Source organism: Passer montanus, unplaced genomic scaffold, assembly GCF_014805655.1.
Source record: "Passer montanus isolate IOZ18808 unplaced genomic scaffold, ASM1480565v1 scaffold167, whole genome shotgun sequence".
In the NCBI taxonomy this organism is placed as follows: Eukaryota; Metazoa; Chordata; class Aves; order Passeriformes; family Passeridae; genus Passer; species Passer montanus.
Window position 1 is genome coordinate 500,543 of NW_024363938.1, and position 19,502 is coordinate 520,044.

General features: G+C 47.7%; 1 protein-coding gene across 6 annotated transcripts in view; it reads right to left on the minus strand.

Annotated features, from left to right (window-relative positions):
- Positions 1-19,502, minus strand: part of RNLS (renalase, FAD dependent amine oxidase) — a 67,465-nt gene that overhangs the window by 15,052 nt on the left and 32,911 nt on the right. For 3 of the 6 annotated variants that reach the window (XM_039703712.1, XM_039703710.1, XM_039703709.1), the window contains exons 5-6: positions 8,111-8,284; positions 3,178-3,353 (exon numbers count right to left, since the gene is read on the minus strand). In XM_039703712.1, coding sequence (XP_039559646.1) covers positions 3,178-3,353; positions 8,111-8,284 — 350 coding nt within the window. Of the gene's footprint in view, positions 1-64; positions 387-1,073; positions 2,586-3,177; positions 3,354-8,110; positions 8,285-19,502 lie in introns of those variants that run through there. The other 3 variants (XM_039703711.1, XM_039703714.1, XM_039703713.1) reach the window with 3 other exon arrangements.

Genomic DNA, 19,502 nt, shown 5'->3' on the forward strand with positions numbered 1-19,502 from the left:
CTGTGCCTCTGCCTACAGCCAGGGAAAGTCTTATTTTAATCAAAGTAACCACTCTGAGCACAGATCCTGGCAAATTCAATTTAATTCCATCCCGATAATTATTCCAGTGCACCAATACATCTTCCTTTATTTGTTTTTTGCAAGATGATGTTGATGTTAAACTCAAATTCGATCCGTCACAGCAAAATTCATAACAAATCTAGAGGAATTTTAGCAGCCTGGGTTTGAAATTGCTGTAAATGAGGCTTCACAGCCTCTGCAAGGCTCATGGCAGACTCTATGCAGCCATCAAAGTTGGAGCGAGTGAATCCATCACCCCCACAGATCAGGAGAGGCTGAGTGTGAAGAATCATCTGTCCTGGACAATTGGGCACAGCTCTTGTAACCTGAGAATGAAAAACATAAAGGGAGTGGGAAGAGAAAGTACCTGAATTTCACAGCAGAAAGATCTGAATTCCTGAGAAGCACATCACAGAAGCACAGGATGGTTTGGGTTGGAAGGGACCTTAAAAATCATCTCTTCCCACCCCTGCCATGGGCAGGGACCTTCCACTATCTCAGGCTGCTCCAAGCCATGTCCAGCCTGGCCTCCTACCCCAAAAGGTAGATCCAAACATTAACCATCAAAGTACCACAGTAAAATACTTGCTTCTGGGTGTTGAAGAATTACAGTAAAACTTGATTGTGTGTGGAAATGTAGAAACTTTACAGCCTGTTCTGTTTTATTCTCAGCAGATATGACTTGTCTGACCCTGGTGCAGAGATCCAAAAAGGTGTGAGGGTGGTCTCACATCAGCAAAGTGGGGCTTGCAAATGGATTCAACACAGGGAAGGGAACCTCCTCTCTCTGGATCACAAAATCCCAGAATCCCTGAGGCTGGAAAATCCCTGCCAGCCCATGGAGTCCCAGCTGTGCCCAGTGCCCACCTTGTCCCCAGCCCAGAGCACTGAGTGCCACCTCCAGCCCTTCCTGGCACACCTGCAGGGATGGGCACTGCAAAGCTCCCTGGGCAGCCCCTGCCAAGGCCTGAGCACCCTTTCCATGCAGAAATTCCTGCTGCTGTCCAAACTGCTAAAGCATGATACTCTTACAATTTTCTTTTGACCATTCCATGGATTTCCACCAAGGAATCCTGCTAAATCCAGGGATTTTTCCACTGATTCAGATGTACCCTCAATGGCCACTGCTGAGCCATTCTCTGCCACTGCCATGTGTGGATGAGATGCAAAGCACCCACAATTATATATTTATGTTGATGGCTGCATTTTCTGCTACTGGGTGTTAGCATCTCTCCAAAGGAGGAAACTAGCTGAAATAACCAATTGTAACCCCTCACCCTTTATTCAGCTTAACAGAGGAGTCTATCCAGGTATGGCAAATCCAGAGAGAGCTTCTCCCTTAGACCAATTTTAAGTCAGTACTTAATTTATTCCTGATTTTTTCTCACAGATCAAGCTGAGTACAAACAATGCAGAAAGACTTGGCAGAAAAAGTCTTTTTTGAGTGTCCTTTCTTCTGGGCTACCCAGTGTTTATTTGATGCTGGCTGTACCAAACAGCTCCTACCCCTCCTGATATTTGGTCAAAGGCTGATGATCTTGGGGGTGTTTTCCAGCCTCAGTAATTCCATATAAAGTGACTCTGCCAAAGACACACGGTGGGTTGGGAAGCTGCTGGCTCTGAATGCTAATGGTGCCTTCACCATAATTAGAGCAAAGGGATCCAGAGCTGCAGCTGTGCTGCTAAGTAGTGTCAGTAGAATTTTGGAAGTCCTAATCCCTCATCTGCCACGGATAATTGTAATGTCTGCATTTTAATCCCAGGATTGTGTTTGGCCATGTGAAGGATGTTACAGCCGGATTTAATTAACAAGTAGGATAAATCCCAACTAAAAGAGTCAGGGGAAACAGGCACCCATCTTATCAGTTCCCTTGGCCTCTGTGGCAGCAGCTTATTATAATTGAAAGTAAAGAGAGCTTTAGGAGAAAGAGGGAGCTGTGGCCCAGATATTTCATTTAGGCAGTGATTATTTTATAGGGTGGCTTTAGAGATCTCTTTATTGAGATAAAGGGTCTGACCTACACGGACTTATCTGCAACCTAAGACATATTGACATTCATCCCCCAAATTACAGGCTGGTGATAATTCCTCCTGTGGCACCAGCAGCTGCTGGACTCAGAGCTCTGGCTGGCAGCAGCAACAGAAGCAGGAGTTGGATGGGGTTTGGGAACCCTTTCCAGAGCTGGATCCAGCTCTTCTCCCTGCTCCCACTCACAGCTCTCGTGAGCACTGCAGCTCTCAGCAGGTAAGGCAGGAGAAAAGACCAGATGTCACAACCAGGGAACCTTAGCAGTGACACCTGTTTGTCAAAAAAATCCCCCCTGAACTGATAAAGAGGAACTTAGAGAAGACACCACAATTTTGATAGGTTTTATGTAAGCCTTAATACCCATGCTAAGGTTGCTTTTGCAATCCACCAATACTTTACTTGCAGAAAAATAAACTTTGTGCTAACGAGACCAGGTTCCCAAACTGGATGCAGATCAAGGGGTACGAGCAGACTCCACAACAGCTATCCACAGCAACTTCAAAAAAGGAAAAATTTTTAGGGGACTGCTTTAAAAGTAAATATTTTGCATCAACCTCCACATTCAAATTCACCAATGTAAATTAACTTGAGAGCCTTTGGGTAAACATGGAGATAGACTCCAATACTTGAGGAAATCGCCAACAATTTCCTTGGATTTTTAAAAGAAGACTGCAAAATACACATATTTTGCTATTATTACCCTTAGGTAGTTTACTTTAAAATACTTTTTGCATAACATTCTGTTAAATTGAGCTGGGCCAAATCAAATAATAACAATTAGTAGCTCTGTACTTCTGCTCTTCTGCGGCAGGGTAGGAATTTTGCTAATAATGCCACGTACTTTTGGATGCAGAGAGATGTATTGAGTCGTGATTTTTAAATACCAGTGAAAATCCCACCGAATTACATGGGATTTACTTCCTTCCTGTACACTGCTCCTACCCCTGCTTACTAGGAGAGCTGCCTAACTCACTGCTGAGCCAGGCCCACGATGTTAAGAAATGGCTAAAAATGACCTGGCTTTGCTGGCCAGCCCTGGGTGCTGGAATGTGTTATGGATACTGAGGATGGAAAATGCAGCTGAGTACCTGGGAGTATCTCCATCTGTGGCACTTGATGCTGCTTGGTTTAGGCAGGGAGGGCACAATCTTCTTCAGGTGGCTGAGAATGATCTGCTGCACCTCTGCAGGGTCTGAGTCCAGGTGCTGGCTTCCAAAGGTCACAGTGGTGTGCACCACGACCGAGGGCCCAATGTCAGGAGACTCTGGAAGAAAGGAAGGAAGAGCAGAGGTGGTTTTGAAGCATTGCTCATTCATATCTGCCTTCCCCACATGCTGACAATTGTGTCTCTGACCTAGGAGTCAGTAAGAACAAAAATATCCGTGGTACCACTCTGTTTTTCCAGATGGGAAAAAAGCACATGGAATAACAACACAAGGAGGGCAATCTCTGAACCTCTGTCAGGGAGGACAATCTCTGCAACAACCTGGCCTTGGACACTTCCAGGGATCCTGGGGCACCCACAGCTTCTCTGGGCAACCTGTGCCAAGGCCTCACTGTAAAAAAGTTGGGGTTTTTATCTCATCTAAATCAACCCTCCCTCAGTTTAAAACCATCGCCCTTTGTCCTATCACAAAAATTTATTCTCATCTATGAAATCACAGCTCAGGTGCTGACGATGATCCCAGCAGACCTGGAAAGGGCCAGGCTTTGTTACATTTGGGGCTGGCTGCAGGTTGTCTGCAGCAGGGGACTCCTGTCCCCTTGGCATGTTGGCTTGTCACCTTACAGATGTGGCCTAACAAACAGCATCCAAGGAATTTGGCTGGATTAGGGGATTTTCGTGTGCCCTGATGAGCAGGATGGAGCAAGGACTCTGTGTGGGTTATGCTACATTTCAGCTGAGCTGGTTGTTCAATTAAGTGATTCCCTCTCACTCCCTTACCCCTTCCTTTGGAAGCCTCTCCTGGCTAGACCTTTGTTTGGACTAGCACATTCTTAGAAGAAGATTTTATTTTCAGCAAACGAGTGTTTTCTGACCCAGGAATCCACAAAGAAAGAGGTGGCTGGACACTTGCTGGCCATTCTGGCTGTTAGGCACCAAGCTTGATAAACTCCTTATCTCTGCTGTGCCACTGAAGAAATCTCCAGCTCCTCAAGGCAGAGATCCCCTCTAGGAAGAAGACACATTCCAACTTTCCAAAATGATCTCAGGGGTCATCAAAGGGTTACAACCTGGCCTCCAGCAGAAAACTATCCACGGATGTGACAGGCACACATCTCCCACAGGAGTGTTCTCCTCATTTTAAGAGAAAAGCATTGAGTGTTTTTCTTACATTGCTGTCCAAAACCTGAAGCCATAACAGATCCTGATAAAAACCGCGATGCGTTTGCTTCCTGACCCTCAGGGATTTTTAAGCTTCCTGGGGCGATGTGATTTGCCATCTGAACCCCATTGTGGTCCTGGGTAGCAGGAGGGGAAGGGTTTTTGCCACACCAAATAAACCCTGGAAGAAGGAAATGCTGCTGGGTCAGCATGGAGGGCAGCAGAGAAGCTGGACACCTCTGGACATGCTGGAACTGCATCCCTGCTCCCTGGGATGGCTCTTTCACATGGTGCCAAAAGAGAAGTCAATGTGCAGGCCTCATAAACCCTACCTAAAAGTGTAAAAAAGAGCAGTGATCTACTTTACTACACCTAGAAAGCAAGAGAGATGGAGGGTCACTTTCAAAATGCCACGCTGCTGTTTGGGAGGAGGGCCAGCGAGCTTCCCCAGTTATCCTCAGAAATTCCCAGGGTTCCTAAGGTCCCATATTCTCCCTGGAATAAAATCTACTGTCTGACAAGGCACTTTTGGGAGGAGTCATGGAAAGAAAGGCACTAACTTTTTCACATTCAGAAACCCAGCATCTCATTAGCCTTACCAACGGTTTCTGATTATTTTTCTAAAAGGCAGGCGGGGCTGGCAGAGGATTGCAATACAACTGGCTGCATAACAAGCAAAAATGTAAAGAGTTCTTTAACTCCTTCATCTTCCTAAAAAATTCTTAATTCAGGAAGGAAATGAATCTCTATTTCAAAATTAAAGAGGATACTCAGGAATTATACAATGCTTAAAAACCTGTAAGGCAGATCTTCCCTTTAAATTACATAACCCCACAATCCTGGAGCGAAAGAAAGGAACCACTTCCCCTTTGATGTATCATCTATCTTTAGTCCTCCTGGAATGCAGAGAGATGCAAAGACTGCGGTATTCCAGAAATAATTGATGCTGGAGAATTCCCACTGTCCCCCCCGACCTGGTATAAATATGGATGGGGTGTTTGAGGCAGCCAATCCCACAAAGTGTTTAATATTCATGCACGCCACACGGGGAATTCAGCACACGCTTCTGGTGGGCTCTTCCTTACATAACATCACCTCTGCAGGCAGGGATGGGGCTCTGCCCACAGCAGCTGGGATCCCCAGCTGCTGGAAAAAGCCTTCCCTCCTGGAGGCTCCTGATTGCACCAGGAATTGGTGGCATCAGGGAAATTGCTTTATCAAACCCACCCCGCTGCGTGATTACAGCAGCAAGGCCGGGTTGGGTTTCACTGGTGAAACGCCCCCGAGTTGGATGTCTCTGCTTTACTGAGCCAAGGCAGGGACTGCCACGTCTCAGACAAGTGACAAGGACAGTCTGGGCTTCCAGCAGCCTTTGCTGTTGGCCTGTGAGGGCTGGACTACCTGCTTTAGGGGAGATGTTATCTGAGTCCCTCAGCAGAAAGCTCACGGGATCATAGAATCATAAAATGGATTGAGGACCATCCAGTTCCAAACCTCCTGCAGGGGACAACTATCAGCTACAGTTATTTCCTCTGGATCTCTACTGTTCAAGGGTGTTTATGAAAAAGTTGCTGTTTGAGGTGGCAGTGAGGGTGAGATAAGCCCCCATTTACTGTGGATACATCAGGTGAAGAACCACCTGATGTAGAGGTGTTTCTTCTGGAGAAACTAATGGTTTTTTTGGGAATGATGACTGCCCTGGAAGATCTCAGCTGCCTCACCCAGCAATTCTGCTTTCTCTGAATATTTACTTTTTGGTTGTCACCATCCTCTTCTTCAGAAGAGTCCAAATAATAAGGCTGAAGAACAAAAGAGTGGGAAGAGGATGAGTGGAGTGGAGTTGAAAGGGACAGCAAGGTGCTCCTGTGCCTCCCACTGAAATCTTCTGGAGCGCAGTCAGAAGCACAGGAAGAAAAATGCAGATGCAAAACACTCGCATATGTGCTAAAACAAGCATAAAGGAACTTTTTATTCACGTGTTTTGGTTGCAGGGCTTCACATGTAAATAAATTTCACACTCAACCTCCCTTGCCTGTGCTGTCTAAAGCCTGTCTCCTAGGAAGAGACACACAAACACACAATTGGTTCTTCTTGGAAAAATTTGCTCATGTAAACAGAACTCTCCCACAATTCCAGGGAAATTTCAGTGAGAAAGGTATGTGTCAACTCTGATGTCCTGGTACTTCTATGTATTTATTAACAATATGCCCCAAATAATGTGCTTTGTACTTGGTTCAATTGCATCTGCAGACAGCAAAGCTGTTTGATAATTCCATCACAGTTCCATATTTGCTGTTCTTTCTGCTGGGGCTTTGAGACTACACGTGCAGAGAGGTGGGGAAAGTATGGGTGAACTCCCCCTTGACACTGGTAAGGATAATATCAGTAGGCCCTACTAACTATCAGATATTTTTTGTTGAACACAATGGCAAAAGAATCTCAGATGCAAGAAAATCTCCAGCTGAACACTGCCAGTAACAAGGTGATAATACCAGAGGAAAAAAGATCACTCTGTATGTGGCTTTCCTTGGCTCTTTTTTCATATATTCACCCAAGTCCCTGCTGGAGAAAGCACATCAGGGTGGCTACATCCTTATTTTGGCCAGTCCAGCCATTCTTTTGTCAGATCAAGTGGCTAAATTCCTAGGGAAAACAACAAATTTGTGCTTGCACAGAGGGATGGAGAATCTCTCCTACAAAGAAAGGCTGAGTGAGCTGGGATTGTTCTGCCTGGAGAAGGGAAAGCTCTGGAGAGATCTTAGAGCTCCTTCCAGTGCCTAAAGGGGCTCCAGGAGAGCTGGAGAGGGACTGGGGACAAGGGATGGAGGGGCAGGACACAGGGAATGGTTTCCCACTGCCAGAGGGCAGGGATGGATGGGATATTGGAAGGAATTGTTCCCTGGCAGGGTGGGCAGGCCCTGGCACAGGGTGCCCAGAGCAGCTGTGGCTGCCCCTGGATCCTGGCAGTGCCCAAGGCCAGGCTGGACAGGTGTAAAGTGTCCCTGCCCATGGCAGGGGTGGAACTTTGTGTCTTTAAGGTCCCTTGCAAGCCAAACCATGCTGGTGACTCTAACTGGTCTGCAAGTGTTTTCTCTTGAGCTATTCTATGCCACCCCACTCCTGGTAGGTGAAACACATTTAATAAATAAAACACACACTTCCTCAGCTGCCATCCTCCAGAAAGACTGGAGAAGGCTCTGTCTTGGGGGATATTCTCCAAGCCCTACCAAGCACGTGCAGCCATTGCAGGGGCTCTCCCTGATGACAAGAGCAGCCTGGCTAACTCTGAACTGGGCTGAGCAGCTCCAGTTATCCCAGTCATTCTTGCCTCCAAGCCTTGAGGAAAGAGCAGGAGTTGTGGAGTAACGGGTGACGGGAGACAAACTGGCGAGTGTTTAAACAAAGGAACCCCTGCTCTTTCTTGGAATAGCAACATTTTGAAGTCTCCAATCCCCTGACACTGGTTTTATAAACGCAGTAACATAAACCATGTGCTGGGGGCTGATTTTCCGAGGGCCGGCCTGCTCTCATTGTGTGCTTCACTACAGGCCAGCAGTGACATGAAACGCCATCCGCTGCAGCCTGGAGTTAAACACTCGCTCTGTTCAGAGCAGCAACACTCAATTAAACAGCATTTCTCATGCTCTACACCCTCCATTGTGGCTGTGTTTAAGGGAAATAATGGGAGCACTGACCTATATTGCGCTTCTCGTTATCGATGGAGATGAAGCGTACGCAGGGATTATCAGTGATGTACTGAGCAGCCCAGGGGACACCAATCCCTGTCCCAGCCTCATAAAACAGTCCCAGGGCGTAGCGGGATGAGTAGCTCACAGATTCCAGTTGCTGCTTTTGACTTTCATTAATTACTGTGAAAAAGAGAAAAAAAAAAAAAAAAAGAAAGAAAATCAGACAATCCCTTCTCCGCTCAGAACATTAAATATGGGAATGCTGCAGTTAAGCTGATTATTCCTTCCTGAAAATGACCAGACTGCTAAAACTAAGAATTTAATATTAAGCCTAGTGCTTTGTAGTATTTTTTTTTTTTCTGGGACACCTCTTCATGAAGTTTTAATGGTGTATTATGTGGAGTGTGTCCTTCACACACGACCCTCCCCCAGCTGCTGGGGGTTCATCTCCCAGCTCTCCCTTAGTTGCTTCTGACTTGAAACTTTGATGATTTTGGTGACTTTTTGTCTCAAAGGGTGAATAAATAGCAATAAAATGCTTGGGTTGCCTCAAGGACATCAAGTAAATGGTTGTATGGCTCGACAAGCACCAAAATGACTTCACATATCAACAAAATGAACTCAGAGCCTCTTGAACCTCTGGGGAAAAGAGCCCTGTGACTTCTGTGCTGCAATTCAAATGAATGAAGAAAACTGCACTTCAGCCTACAAAAGGTTCATAGTGAAGTTCAGCTCCTTCAGCTGAAGTAATTTTAAAGCAGTTTAGAAAATTTCAGAGCAAGCATGAATCCTAATTCCTCCCCATGATTAACTCTTCTATCTTCTAATTACAGCAAGATCTGCTTTTTGCTGCAATTTCGTAATCTTCATAAAAAGCTGCACAAAGTAGCATTAGCCCCACGGTGAGCATCCAAATACTATTTCATTTCATGGCACAGGGAAATCCACCAACTTGCCTAATTGTGGAGTTCAGTTCCATGACTGAGTGGATGTCCAAGGCTCCTGTGAGCTGGAGCAGCACACAGAGACAACACTTCAGCTGGTGTTGTATGAAGAAAGGAGCACCCCACCCCACAGTGGATCAGGCTGACCAAACTCATTCAGGGGCTCCTGGTGGGTCTTCCCCACCAGCCTGACTTAATGCCCAGCACACCAGAGGATCACAAGTCAGGTTCCACATCAAATCCCACCAGAAACCCACACTGAAATGTCCCCAAGGGAAAAAAAAACCCTGAAAAAACTTGGGGAGTTTTTTGCACACTTTCCCCACAAATACACTGGGGACACAGAGAAATGGGGAGAGCAGAAGGAAGCACTGACCAGGCCACAAAAGCTGGGGAGAGGAAAGGAGGAAAAACAGGCACCTGGCAGTGGAGGAAGCAGGACTGGCTGAGCACGAAGGGCTTTGAAGAAGCTCCCTTTCCCTCTCCATTTCTCCCTCCCAGAAGGAGCTGAGGGGTCCAGCTGCCTCTCACCCCTGCACTCAGATCTTTCCAAGGAGGATTTACTCCAAGGTCACGCTGCTTTCTTCCTCCCCTGGGACCCAGGGCTCCTGGATGCCATGCCAAAGGCCCGGAGCAGCCTGGCACGCCCCAGGCAGGGCACTGGCTTCCTTCCCAAATTTCTGTGCTGCTCAAAGGCTGACCCAGGCTCTGGCAGGACTGTCCCCTGCAGGCTGTCACCTCCATCCTCTCCCACAGCTCCCCTGCAACTCCTGCAGCCCTCAGGGATGGATTTCATGGCTTGGAGGGGAAGGCAGGGATTAAGCAGGGCTGTGGGGCAGGCTGGAGGGCTGCCCTGGAGGAAAGGATGCCAGCAGGAAAGGACCTTGCACATCCCTCCCTGCTGGAAGTGTTCCCTGGCCCAAGTTCTCATGAGCTTAACGTGGTGCCAGCATCCAGGAATATCCTGGGGCTCTTCTCCAAGCTCCAGCAGTGACTTCCCTGGGGCTTGTCCCAGTTCCTCCTGGCAGACCCCAGGAGCCCATCCAGGGAGCAGAGCTGCTGCTGAACACATGAAACACGGCCCAGGGACAGACCTCACCCAGAAGCCACCCCCTGTCCCCTCTCGGGAAGGAGCTGTGCCCAGCCGGGCTCCCAGGTGTCCATCACCAGCAGGCTCCTTCTTACAGCCACCACAAACAACCACACTGCACTGCTGTGCTTCAAAAGAACAGAAAAGTCCTATAAACAAGCAAATGTGAAGTTGTAACATCCCATCTAGGACACCACCCTTTGTTCAGGTTGCTCTGGCTACTCTGTTTCCCTTGGGGAAAGGGACATGAACAAAACCCCCTCCAAATTCTCCATGAAGGAGCTGAGCTTCCCTGCTCCTCAGGGTGGGAATGTGCTCCAGGTTCATTACAGGGAGCCCCTGAGCAGGCACAACCTTCACAACATTCATGCTGCCAGAGCTGGGGTGGCCAGCTGGCCCTGAAGCACTTTTTTGGAGACCCACCATGTCCTTATGGAGCTGCCTCACCAGCTATAGAGCTTCAGGAGGTGCCAGGGGTCAGCAGGGTGGAGGCTGCACAGCTGGATTGAGCATAAACTGAGATTTTGTCAGGTGTAAACAGACCCCTGCCCGAGGGGATGGTGGGGAAGTGCAGGAAGGAAGGAAATGAGTCCAGCTGAGCAGGCCAGGAGAGGGGAGAAGAGGGAAGGCAGGCAGCTCCAGGGCTGGCACTTCCCAGATCCAAGGGCTGTGAACAGCCAGGGCAGCTCGTTCCTAGTGGCCAGGGAAGGAATAGCCTGGGGGAGAAGTGATTTTTCCAAGCCTTGAGGAGATGGGATAACAGCCAGGCTGAGGCCAGGCGCTGCAGTGCCCGGTGCCTGCAGGTGTCTGGGGACAGTGACAGGCTGCTCACCTGGTGACATGTGAACCCCAGAGACACTGAGGAGCTCACACAGCATCCCTGAGGCTGGAAAATCCCTGCCAGCCCATGAAATCCACCCTGTGCCCAGTGCCCACCTTGTCCCCAGCCCAGAGTGCCACCTCCAGCCCTTCCTGGCACACCTCCAGGGATGGGCACTGCAAAGCTCCCCGAGCAGCCCCTGCCAAGGTCTGAGCACCCACAGCCCATGAAATCCACCCTGTGCCAATGCCCACCTTGTCCCCAGCCCAGAGTGCCACCTCCAGCCCTTTTTGGGACACCTGCAGGGATGGGCACTGCAAAGCTCCCCGAGCAGCCCCTGCCAAGGTCTGAGCACCCTTTCTGTGAAAAAAGGTTCCTCCACACTCAGCCCTGCCCTGTCCCAGGCTAAGCCAGAGCTGGGAGGGAACCTGCAGGCTGCAAGGAGGGCCCTGGAGGCCTGGCCAGGCTCAGGGCAGCTGTCCCAGGGCATCCCTGGGGATGGGGATCCCCCAGCACCCATCCCAGGGCTGCTCCCCTGGGGCTGGCTGCGGGTTTCTGTGCCCCAGCTGTGCCTCTGGTCTCTTTCTGACCACACCATAAACCAGAACTGACTAAAACCCATCATCCCCAACAGTCAGCTTTACACCCCAAAATTTGAAAGTGCGTTAATTCAATTACTGATGCGTGTTTGCCAACTAATTTCTTTCACTACTGCTCAGGTTCTTCAAAAAAAAAAACCAAAAAAAAAATCTGTGGTTCACTGGGTTCTAAGCAGCTGCACATTTACCAAATCGAGGAAGTTTTTATAGCTTGAGAAGACAGGCAAGAAAGTGACGTCAGATTTGAAATCCAGCAACAAAAAAAGCTGAGCTATGTGCAAAAACAAAGCTAAGAGTTGTAGGATTGAGGTTTTTCCCCTGCTCCATCCATTATGCATTTCAGCAAGGCCAACAAGTTGATCTAAGGACATGGAGAGAACCTTCATTTTGAATTTCCATACTTTTATTGGTTTAAATGAAAACCAGACTGTTGTTTTAACGCTGGGTATGAAACCACAAAATAACTATTAATTTTTCCCCTTCCAACAAAAACGGTTAAGATTATTTTAATAACATTTTGGAAAAAAAAAAACCAACAAAACAACCCTAGCTTTCAGAACACAGAATTGCCCAGCACACAGCCATAGTGATATTTTTAAAGCAATGCATGAAGACATGAAAATCTTGTATTTTCCACTGCAAGCCTCAGCTACAGCTGCACTGCGAGCGCCACTGAAGTGAGTGTCCTCTGGAGATTTCATCACATCAAAGCAAGGGCCATGTATACTTTATTTGCTGTTTCTGCAGACACTGACAGCAGAGTGGATTACTTATCTGTAACACTCAATAAATACAGCCAGGGCCTTTTATCTGCTGTTCCAGGGCTTTAATGTCACCTCGCTGCCTCCCTGGCGCTGTGGGAAGGAGAGGACCCAGAGATGCCATCAGGGCCAGCAGCACAGAGCAGAGCCAAGGCTGGAGCTGGCAGGCTGGGAGCACGGGCACCGTGCCATCCAGGAGGGAGCCCAACCTCCCACCACAGAGCCAGGGAGGCAAAAATAAACCCAGCTGCTCCAGCAGCCAGGAACTGACTGGGGCGATCACGGTTTCACCCTGGGCTTTTTTACTCTTTCTGCCAGAAAGTGCAGGAGGAGGTTGCAATGTTACAGAATCACAGAGTGGTTTGGGTTGGAAGGGACCTTAAAAATCATCTCTGCCATGGGCAGGGACACCTTCCACTGTCCCAGGGACACCTTCCACTGTCCCAAGCTGCTCCAGCCCCAGTGTCCAGCCTGACCTTGGGCACTGCCAGGGATCCAGGGCCAGCCACAGCTGCTCTGGGCACCCTGTGCCAGGGCCTGCCCACCCTGCCAGGGAACAATTCCTTCCCCAAATCCCATCCATCCCTGCCCTCTGGCAGTCTGAAGCCACCCTGCTCTGCAGAGAGGCACTGCAGGAGTGCCCAGTGCATCCCTCACCAGCAGCTCATGGCAATTCTCAGAGGCTCCAGCAAGGGCTGGGCTCCCAAACTGCACCTTTGGGCAAGCAGAGATGGGCAAGAGCCACCAGGGCTCAGTGCAGGGCTCAGGCTGCTGGGGGCCGGGAGAAACCACTGCAGGGCTGCAGGGAAAAGCAGATGCTACAACGCGAGGTGTATTTAAAAGAACACTTGTTTTGGAAAGTTTCACTATTGCTAATTCAGTACTGCTAAAAGCTTGTGGGGACTCAGGTCCCCGTGAAGTCACCCCATGACATCAGAGCTCAGCTGGGACGCCTGGAGCCAGCTCTTGCATGACCCCAAGGGCGTGTGGGCAAACTTGGGCAGAGGAACCAAGATCCTGGTTGGAAAGACTTCCAGGGATGAGAGGGAAAACCCTCACTTTGTTCCACCAGCCAGTCTTGCCGAGTGGCAGAGGGGATTTTGCACCCTGACAATCAGCAGCTCCAAAAAAGGGTAACAAACAGCCAGAACTATCTTCTGCTTTAGTGCACAGCAGCTACTGCCTAGAATGCTCAAAATCACTTATTAAGGTATTGCCAAGGTGACTAAATCTAGAGCTAATAGACATGACCAGCCACCAAAGCAGTAAGGAAAAAAAAACCCTTTGGCAGTACTTTGAAGGAATGAAAGTGCTATTAAAACTGCAAAATATGAGGATGCTGGACTTTTTACTTCAGGAGAAGATGGCTCTTTTTCATCTTAACTTCTTTCACTGTAAACTTCTTATTCTAATAATTCCATTTTGACAGGAATAGCATTAGAACCTGGCTTGAACTTTGTGACTTTGTCACTGCCCAGCCACCCTGCAGCTTCCAGCATCTGAAACCCTCCACCTTCTTCATTTTTTGTCCCACTTGATTTCAGTGACCACCTGCCACTCTCACAGCTATGCCCTCACTAACCCCACCACTGACCCTATGCCTCAAAAGGTTTTGTGGTTTCCTTAGACTGCTCTGCTTAAGATTTTACTTGCAGCAAATCCCCACACATCACTCAGCCTCAGCTGCTGACAGGGCATCTGTGAGTGCCCAGTGACCATCACGGCTCTAAAAGCTGAAAAGGAAACTGTGGTTAAACGGCTACAGAGATATTTTCAGCTCAGGTATCAAGTTGAGGGATCTCCAGAGATTCACCCAGCAGAATGGGCAGCTCACATAATATCTGCAGGGACAGTTTATTGTCAGAGTCTCGGGTTTAGTGCTGCTGGAATGGCTCCTGAGGTATTAAAGAGTCTCTTTTTCCCCAGCCCTGTGACCAAAGAAGAAGCCGAGATGCATCGGTTCTGCTCTCCGAGGTTGTTTATTTTCCCTTATCTATAACTTTCTCTGTCTGACCTGCTGAGCTCTGTCCAGCAGGTTGGTTCATGGCACGCTGACCACCCTTGGGGTGGTGTTAACATTTTATACTAAGAACTATGTGTACTTTATTTACAATAATTTTCTATCACCTATCACCTATGTTAGCCAGTCTGCCTCTAAACCAATCCAAAGTGTCACCATCACAGCAGAAGATGGAGAACAAGAAGAAGGGCAGAACATGCCCAGATTCCTCCATCTTGCCTCTTGAACCCCTATTCTAAAAACCCCAAAGTTTTACTTTCTCATCCTGTGACAAATTCACTATCAGTCTACTTAAACTCTTGTGACTTTTACATCTTCACACAAAGCTGGTGATTTTCTCCATGGGTTAAAATCAAAGGTACAGGTGTTTTTGACTCTGTGCCAAGGTCTCTGAGCCCCCTGCCGGGGTCTGGAACCCTCCAGGGCAGCCAGAGGAACATCCTGGGTTCCATCACCACAGCTCTGCTTGGGAGGTGACAGGCTGGCACACTGTCACAACCTTCACACACCAACGCCTCCCTGCACGCCCGCCCCTCCCTGGCCAGCAGAGACCTCTCCAGAGGCAGGAGCTGCTGCCACTAAGAACTATGTGTACTTTATTTACAATAATTTTCTATCGCCTATCACCTATGTTAGACAGTCTGCCTCTAAACCAATCCAAAGTGTCACCATCACAGCAGAAGATGGAGGACGAGAAGAAGAAGGACAGGACACGTCCAGATTCCTCCATCTTGCCTCTTGAACCCCTATTCTAAAAACCCCAAAGTTTTACTTTCTCATCCTGTGACAAATTCACTATCAGTCTACTTAAACTCTTGTGACTTTTACATCTTCACACAAAGCTGGTGATTTTCTCCATGGGTTAAAATCAAAGGTACAGGTGTTTTTGACTCTGTGCCAAGGTCTCTGAGCCCCCTGCCGGGGTCTGGAGCCCTCCAGGGCAGCCAGAGGAACATCCTGGGTTCCATCACCACAGCTCTGCTCGGGAGGTGACAGGCTGGCACACTGTCACAACCTTCACACACCAACGCCTCCCTGCACGGCCACCCCTCCCTGCCCAGCAGAGACCTCTCCAGAGGCAGGAGCTGCTGCCCTGAGCTCCCCAGCTGCGTGGGGACAAAGGACAGCCCTTGCAGGCCACGCTCTCAGCAGTGGCCATGCCACTGGCCCTGTGCCACCGCGCTGGCCGCAGCCTGTTCCTGCTGCGCTCTGCGTAGGAGGGAGCAGAGGTTGTGGGAAAGGCTCCGGTTTTAATCCAGCTGCCTTATCAAACAGCTCAGAAATTTGTTGGTTTTTTTATTTTTTAAAAAGGCAGCGTAACAGTTAAAGCCAGCCATGGCCGTGCCTGCACTGAAATGGTCACTAAATACAGTTATTGCTGTGATATTCTTCCCGCTGCTGGAATAATCCTGCTGGGATCCAGCACGTCCCTCACCCCTGTGTGTGTTTGCAACAATAAGGACCTAAATAATTACTTCAAATCACAGCAGCCCTGGCTCACTTGGCACAAAGCTTCATTACCTCAAGTCTGTGGCACATGAAGGAAAGCACATTTAGAAATGTAGATGATGAAGAGGAAAAGAGATGCTGGGGGAGAAAAAGGCAGCACAACGTAGTTTTTTATGAAGTTTCTGATTTTGAGAACTAAGCTTGCATAACTGTCCACCAGCTGCTCTTGATGAGATTATTGGGAATTCACAGAATCACAGGAGAGCTGGGGCTGAAGGCACCTCTGGAGATGATCCAGTGCAGACAGGGTCACCTGGAGCAGGTGACACAGCAGCACTTCCAGGTGAGCTTGGGATGGATCCAGAGAGATGGATCCACACCCTGCCCAGGCAGCTCTGCCACCCTCATCGAAAAAAGTTCTGCCTCGTGTTGAGGTGGAACTTCCTGTGTTTAAGTTTATGGCCATTGCTCCTTGTCCTCAGCATTTCACTCAGTATTAAACTAAAACCTTGCATTTTCACAAGAAACATTTCCATTCGTCTCCTGCACAAACCCACGAGGTCAAGGCGACTTCTGAACAAACAGAGAAATGGAACTGCACCTTTCCTAGAACAGGGGCAAAGCTGGCACAGGGGCTGAGAGCCACCCACTCCTGGCTCCTGCAGGAAGGACAAAAACATTTTAAAAAAATTAAAAAGAAAAGAGGAGGGATGAGGAACGAGGGGAGAAGCTCCATGGCATCTTTGCCAAACACTTCAATGCTCAACTCATATTTTAAAAAAACCAACAAACCAGCTCTGTTATCCAAAGCAATAATATTTTTTGTTACTTTTAATAGACAATTCAATTTTTTAATTTGGCAAACCACTATCCTCCATCCCCGATTCCACATTTTTACCCTGCATTACACCCAGCCAAGGAGCTCCACACTGCTCTCTTCAGCCAGCATGCTCACTCTCAGGTGTTCAATGCACATGCTGACACCACATTCACATTTCCTTGTGTTTGTATTCATGAAGAAAATAACTTTTCAGCCTGGTTATTTGGAGGACTGAGCTGTGAGGGCAGAGGCTGACTCTCAACCCAAAATCTGGTAGTGCAATGCCCACACACCACAGCATGGAAATGCAGCTCCCCATGGGTTACTGCAACCATGGTTTAGATCCAAAATTAATGACAGTCGAAAATATGAACCTCTGCTAAGCTTCCACCCTGGGAGGAACAGGATTTGACATTTATAAGCAAGTAGAACTAGAGGAGAAGACAATAACTGAGTGTTTCTCACCATCCAGACCCTTCCTGTGGTTACAGCACAACCTGCCTGGGGAAAGGAAGCCAGTCCTGCCATGGTTCAAAATGCCCACATTTCAGCTGGGAGATTTCTTCCAGTTTTGTTTGGCTGTGCAGCCTCCAGTACAGAGTAACTCCTTCCAGCAAGGAATTAAGATCCCCAGATTTTTCCAGGAGATTTTGGGCATGCCTGGAAATTAGATTCACTTAGAAAGAACCCTGAGAAATTAGTCAATAAAGCCCAAATAAAAAATATAATGCATGTGTACACTCCACTTCCTGCTTGGTAAGCATTTAGAGGGAGATGTAGATGATACATATGGCAGATTAGCAGGACTGCAAATCCAGTTTCCATACAAAACCACATTTTTAGTGTGTTATTCTCACAGAGCCCACTAGTTCCTGTGGCTGGCACTGATGTTGACAGAAACCAAAAACATCTTTGAGAAAATCTGATTTAGTCAGGGATTTCTACATAGATATAAGACCTTACCTTTGAGGTAAGAGACTTGGAAAAGTCTGGCTATAAAAATAAAGCTCATTGTCACATTTCCCCCAGATTAATCTGCAAATTAATTTGCAGAAGTTACTCTGCAACTTGATGTAGGAAGGAAGCTCCTCTAAGTCCTCTGTAATGACAGGGCACAGCAGGAAGATGAAACTGGATTAATTTGCAAATTAAGCTTCCTTCCTACATCAAGTTACAAAGTACTACACACAGTTCTGGTACTCTCTGGTGCCAAAACGTAAAAGCTCATTACTTACATAATCACCATCATAAAACATTTAGCAAATAACTTCTTCACCTACTGTACACAGCATTGAGCTGAATAATAAAGCCAGGAGGATTTATTTTCTTTAAATATTCCACCAGTTGCTGAAATAGCATTAAAAGCTTTTCAAGGCAATGAAGCAAGAGGTTGGATTATTGCTCCGTGCTGTGACTCAGGCAGAAGAAACACATAAATAAATTGAATCAGATCTGCCTGATGTTTGTGGTTTCTGGGCTGCAGCAAGACCCTAAAGGCCTGTAGGGCTGGGACACAGCAACTGGGATTCTCCCACAAGGTCCCAGTAAAGGCAGACTCCTGGAAACCCTTCCCTGTTTCCCAGCTCACATCAAGCCCTGCAAAGCAATACCAGGCAGTGCAATGCAGCTTCACAATATCAGACACCAAAGCTATTTCCATTTAAATAAGAACTGGAGGAAAATGCTTTCAGGCATTAATTATTGAGGAAGGATTCAGCTGGCCTCTGGAAATTTCCACTTAAGATGAGGTATTAACATATTTTCTTCTCTTTTTCAAGTGCATCTGGTTCATTACCAGGAGGAAGCAGAAGGAAGGAATACACAGGGTAGAGCTGTGCGCATAAAAAGTCAATGAAAGTGCATTCAACTTTGAAAAGAACCCCATTGGGGTGACTTTTGGGGGATTTTTACCTCTGAGCCACCTGGATGGCACCTCTGGAGCTCCTGGAATGCAGGAACCTGCACAGGAGCCACCTCCTTTCCTCCCACGCTGACCTGCACCACGGCCACCTTCCCCAGGCACAGCTTTTCTGCTGCTAAAACTGAATGATGATGTTCTTCCTCCTGATGCTGTGGGAATCACCAATCCCACTCCTCCTCAAAAGGCAGAGCTGAAGTGGAAGGCACAGCCAAGAAGAGGTTTGCTGCCATCCCCTCCTCCCTGACAGTCCAGCTGTGGTTCCCATGTGGTTTTTGCTGGTAAGGAGAGGCTGTGTTAAACACTGAAGGATCTGTCTGCTGCCTTACTTAGTGAAGAAAAATGCTTGCTGGGGAACTAAATGACCTTGCACATCTGTAGGGAAATTCTGGATGCCTGTTCTACTGTTCATTCTCAGTGTTAAGCTTTGTTTTCTCAATTCATCATAAACAGCCTCCCTTTTTTGATATTATTAATAAATATCAAAAGTTTCTATCTGTCACACAGTTCAGCTTAAATGCTTCCAGGCTGCTTCTCCTCCTTCCAGGGGTTTGGCCTGAAGTTGCCTCTGTATTTTACCATCCTCAGATGGGTCCTCTACCAGCTCTGCTCATTTCCACCCCCTTCTGACCAGAACCTCAGTGCATGCTGATGGGGATTTTGCAATTTTTAAGTAAGCTGGACACTTGACTTCCCTAAGAGATGCAAAATGAATGGTACAAATGAAAATAGGATTTAGTATGGGGTTTTTTTTTTATTAAATCTGCAAAGAATGATCCCCTTATGGAGGTGATTCCTTACAGGAAATACCTTATCAGCTACCCAATCTATCCTGCTTCCACCACAGGAAAGCACAGACCAGTATGAAAGCAAAGAAAGGGGGAAAAAATGCAGCACAGAACAAATCCCAAAGAGAAAAGGGGTTTGAAGGCAGTCTTGGTATAGAAGGCTGAGAGAGCTGGGATTGTTGAGCCTGG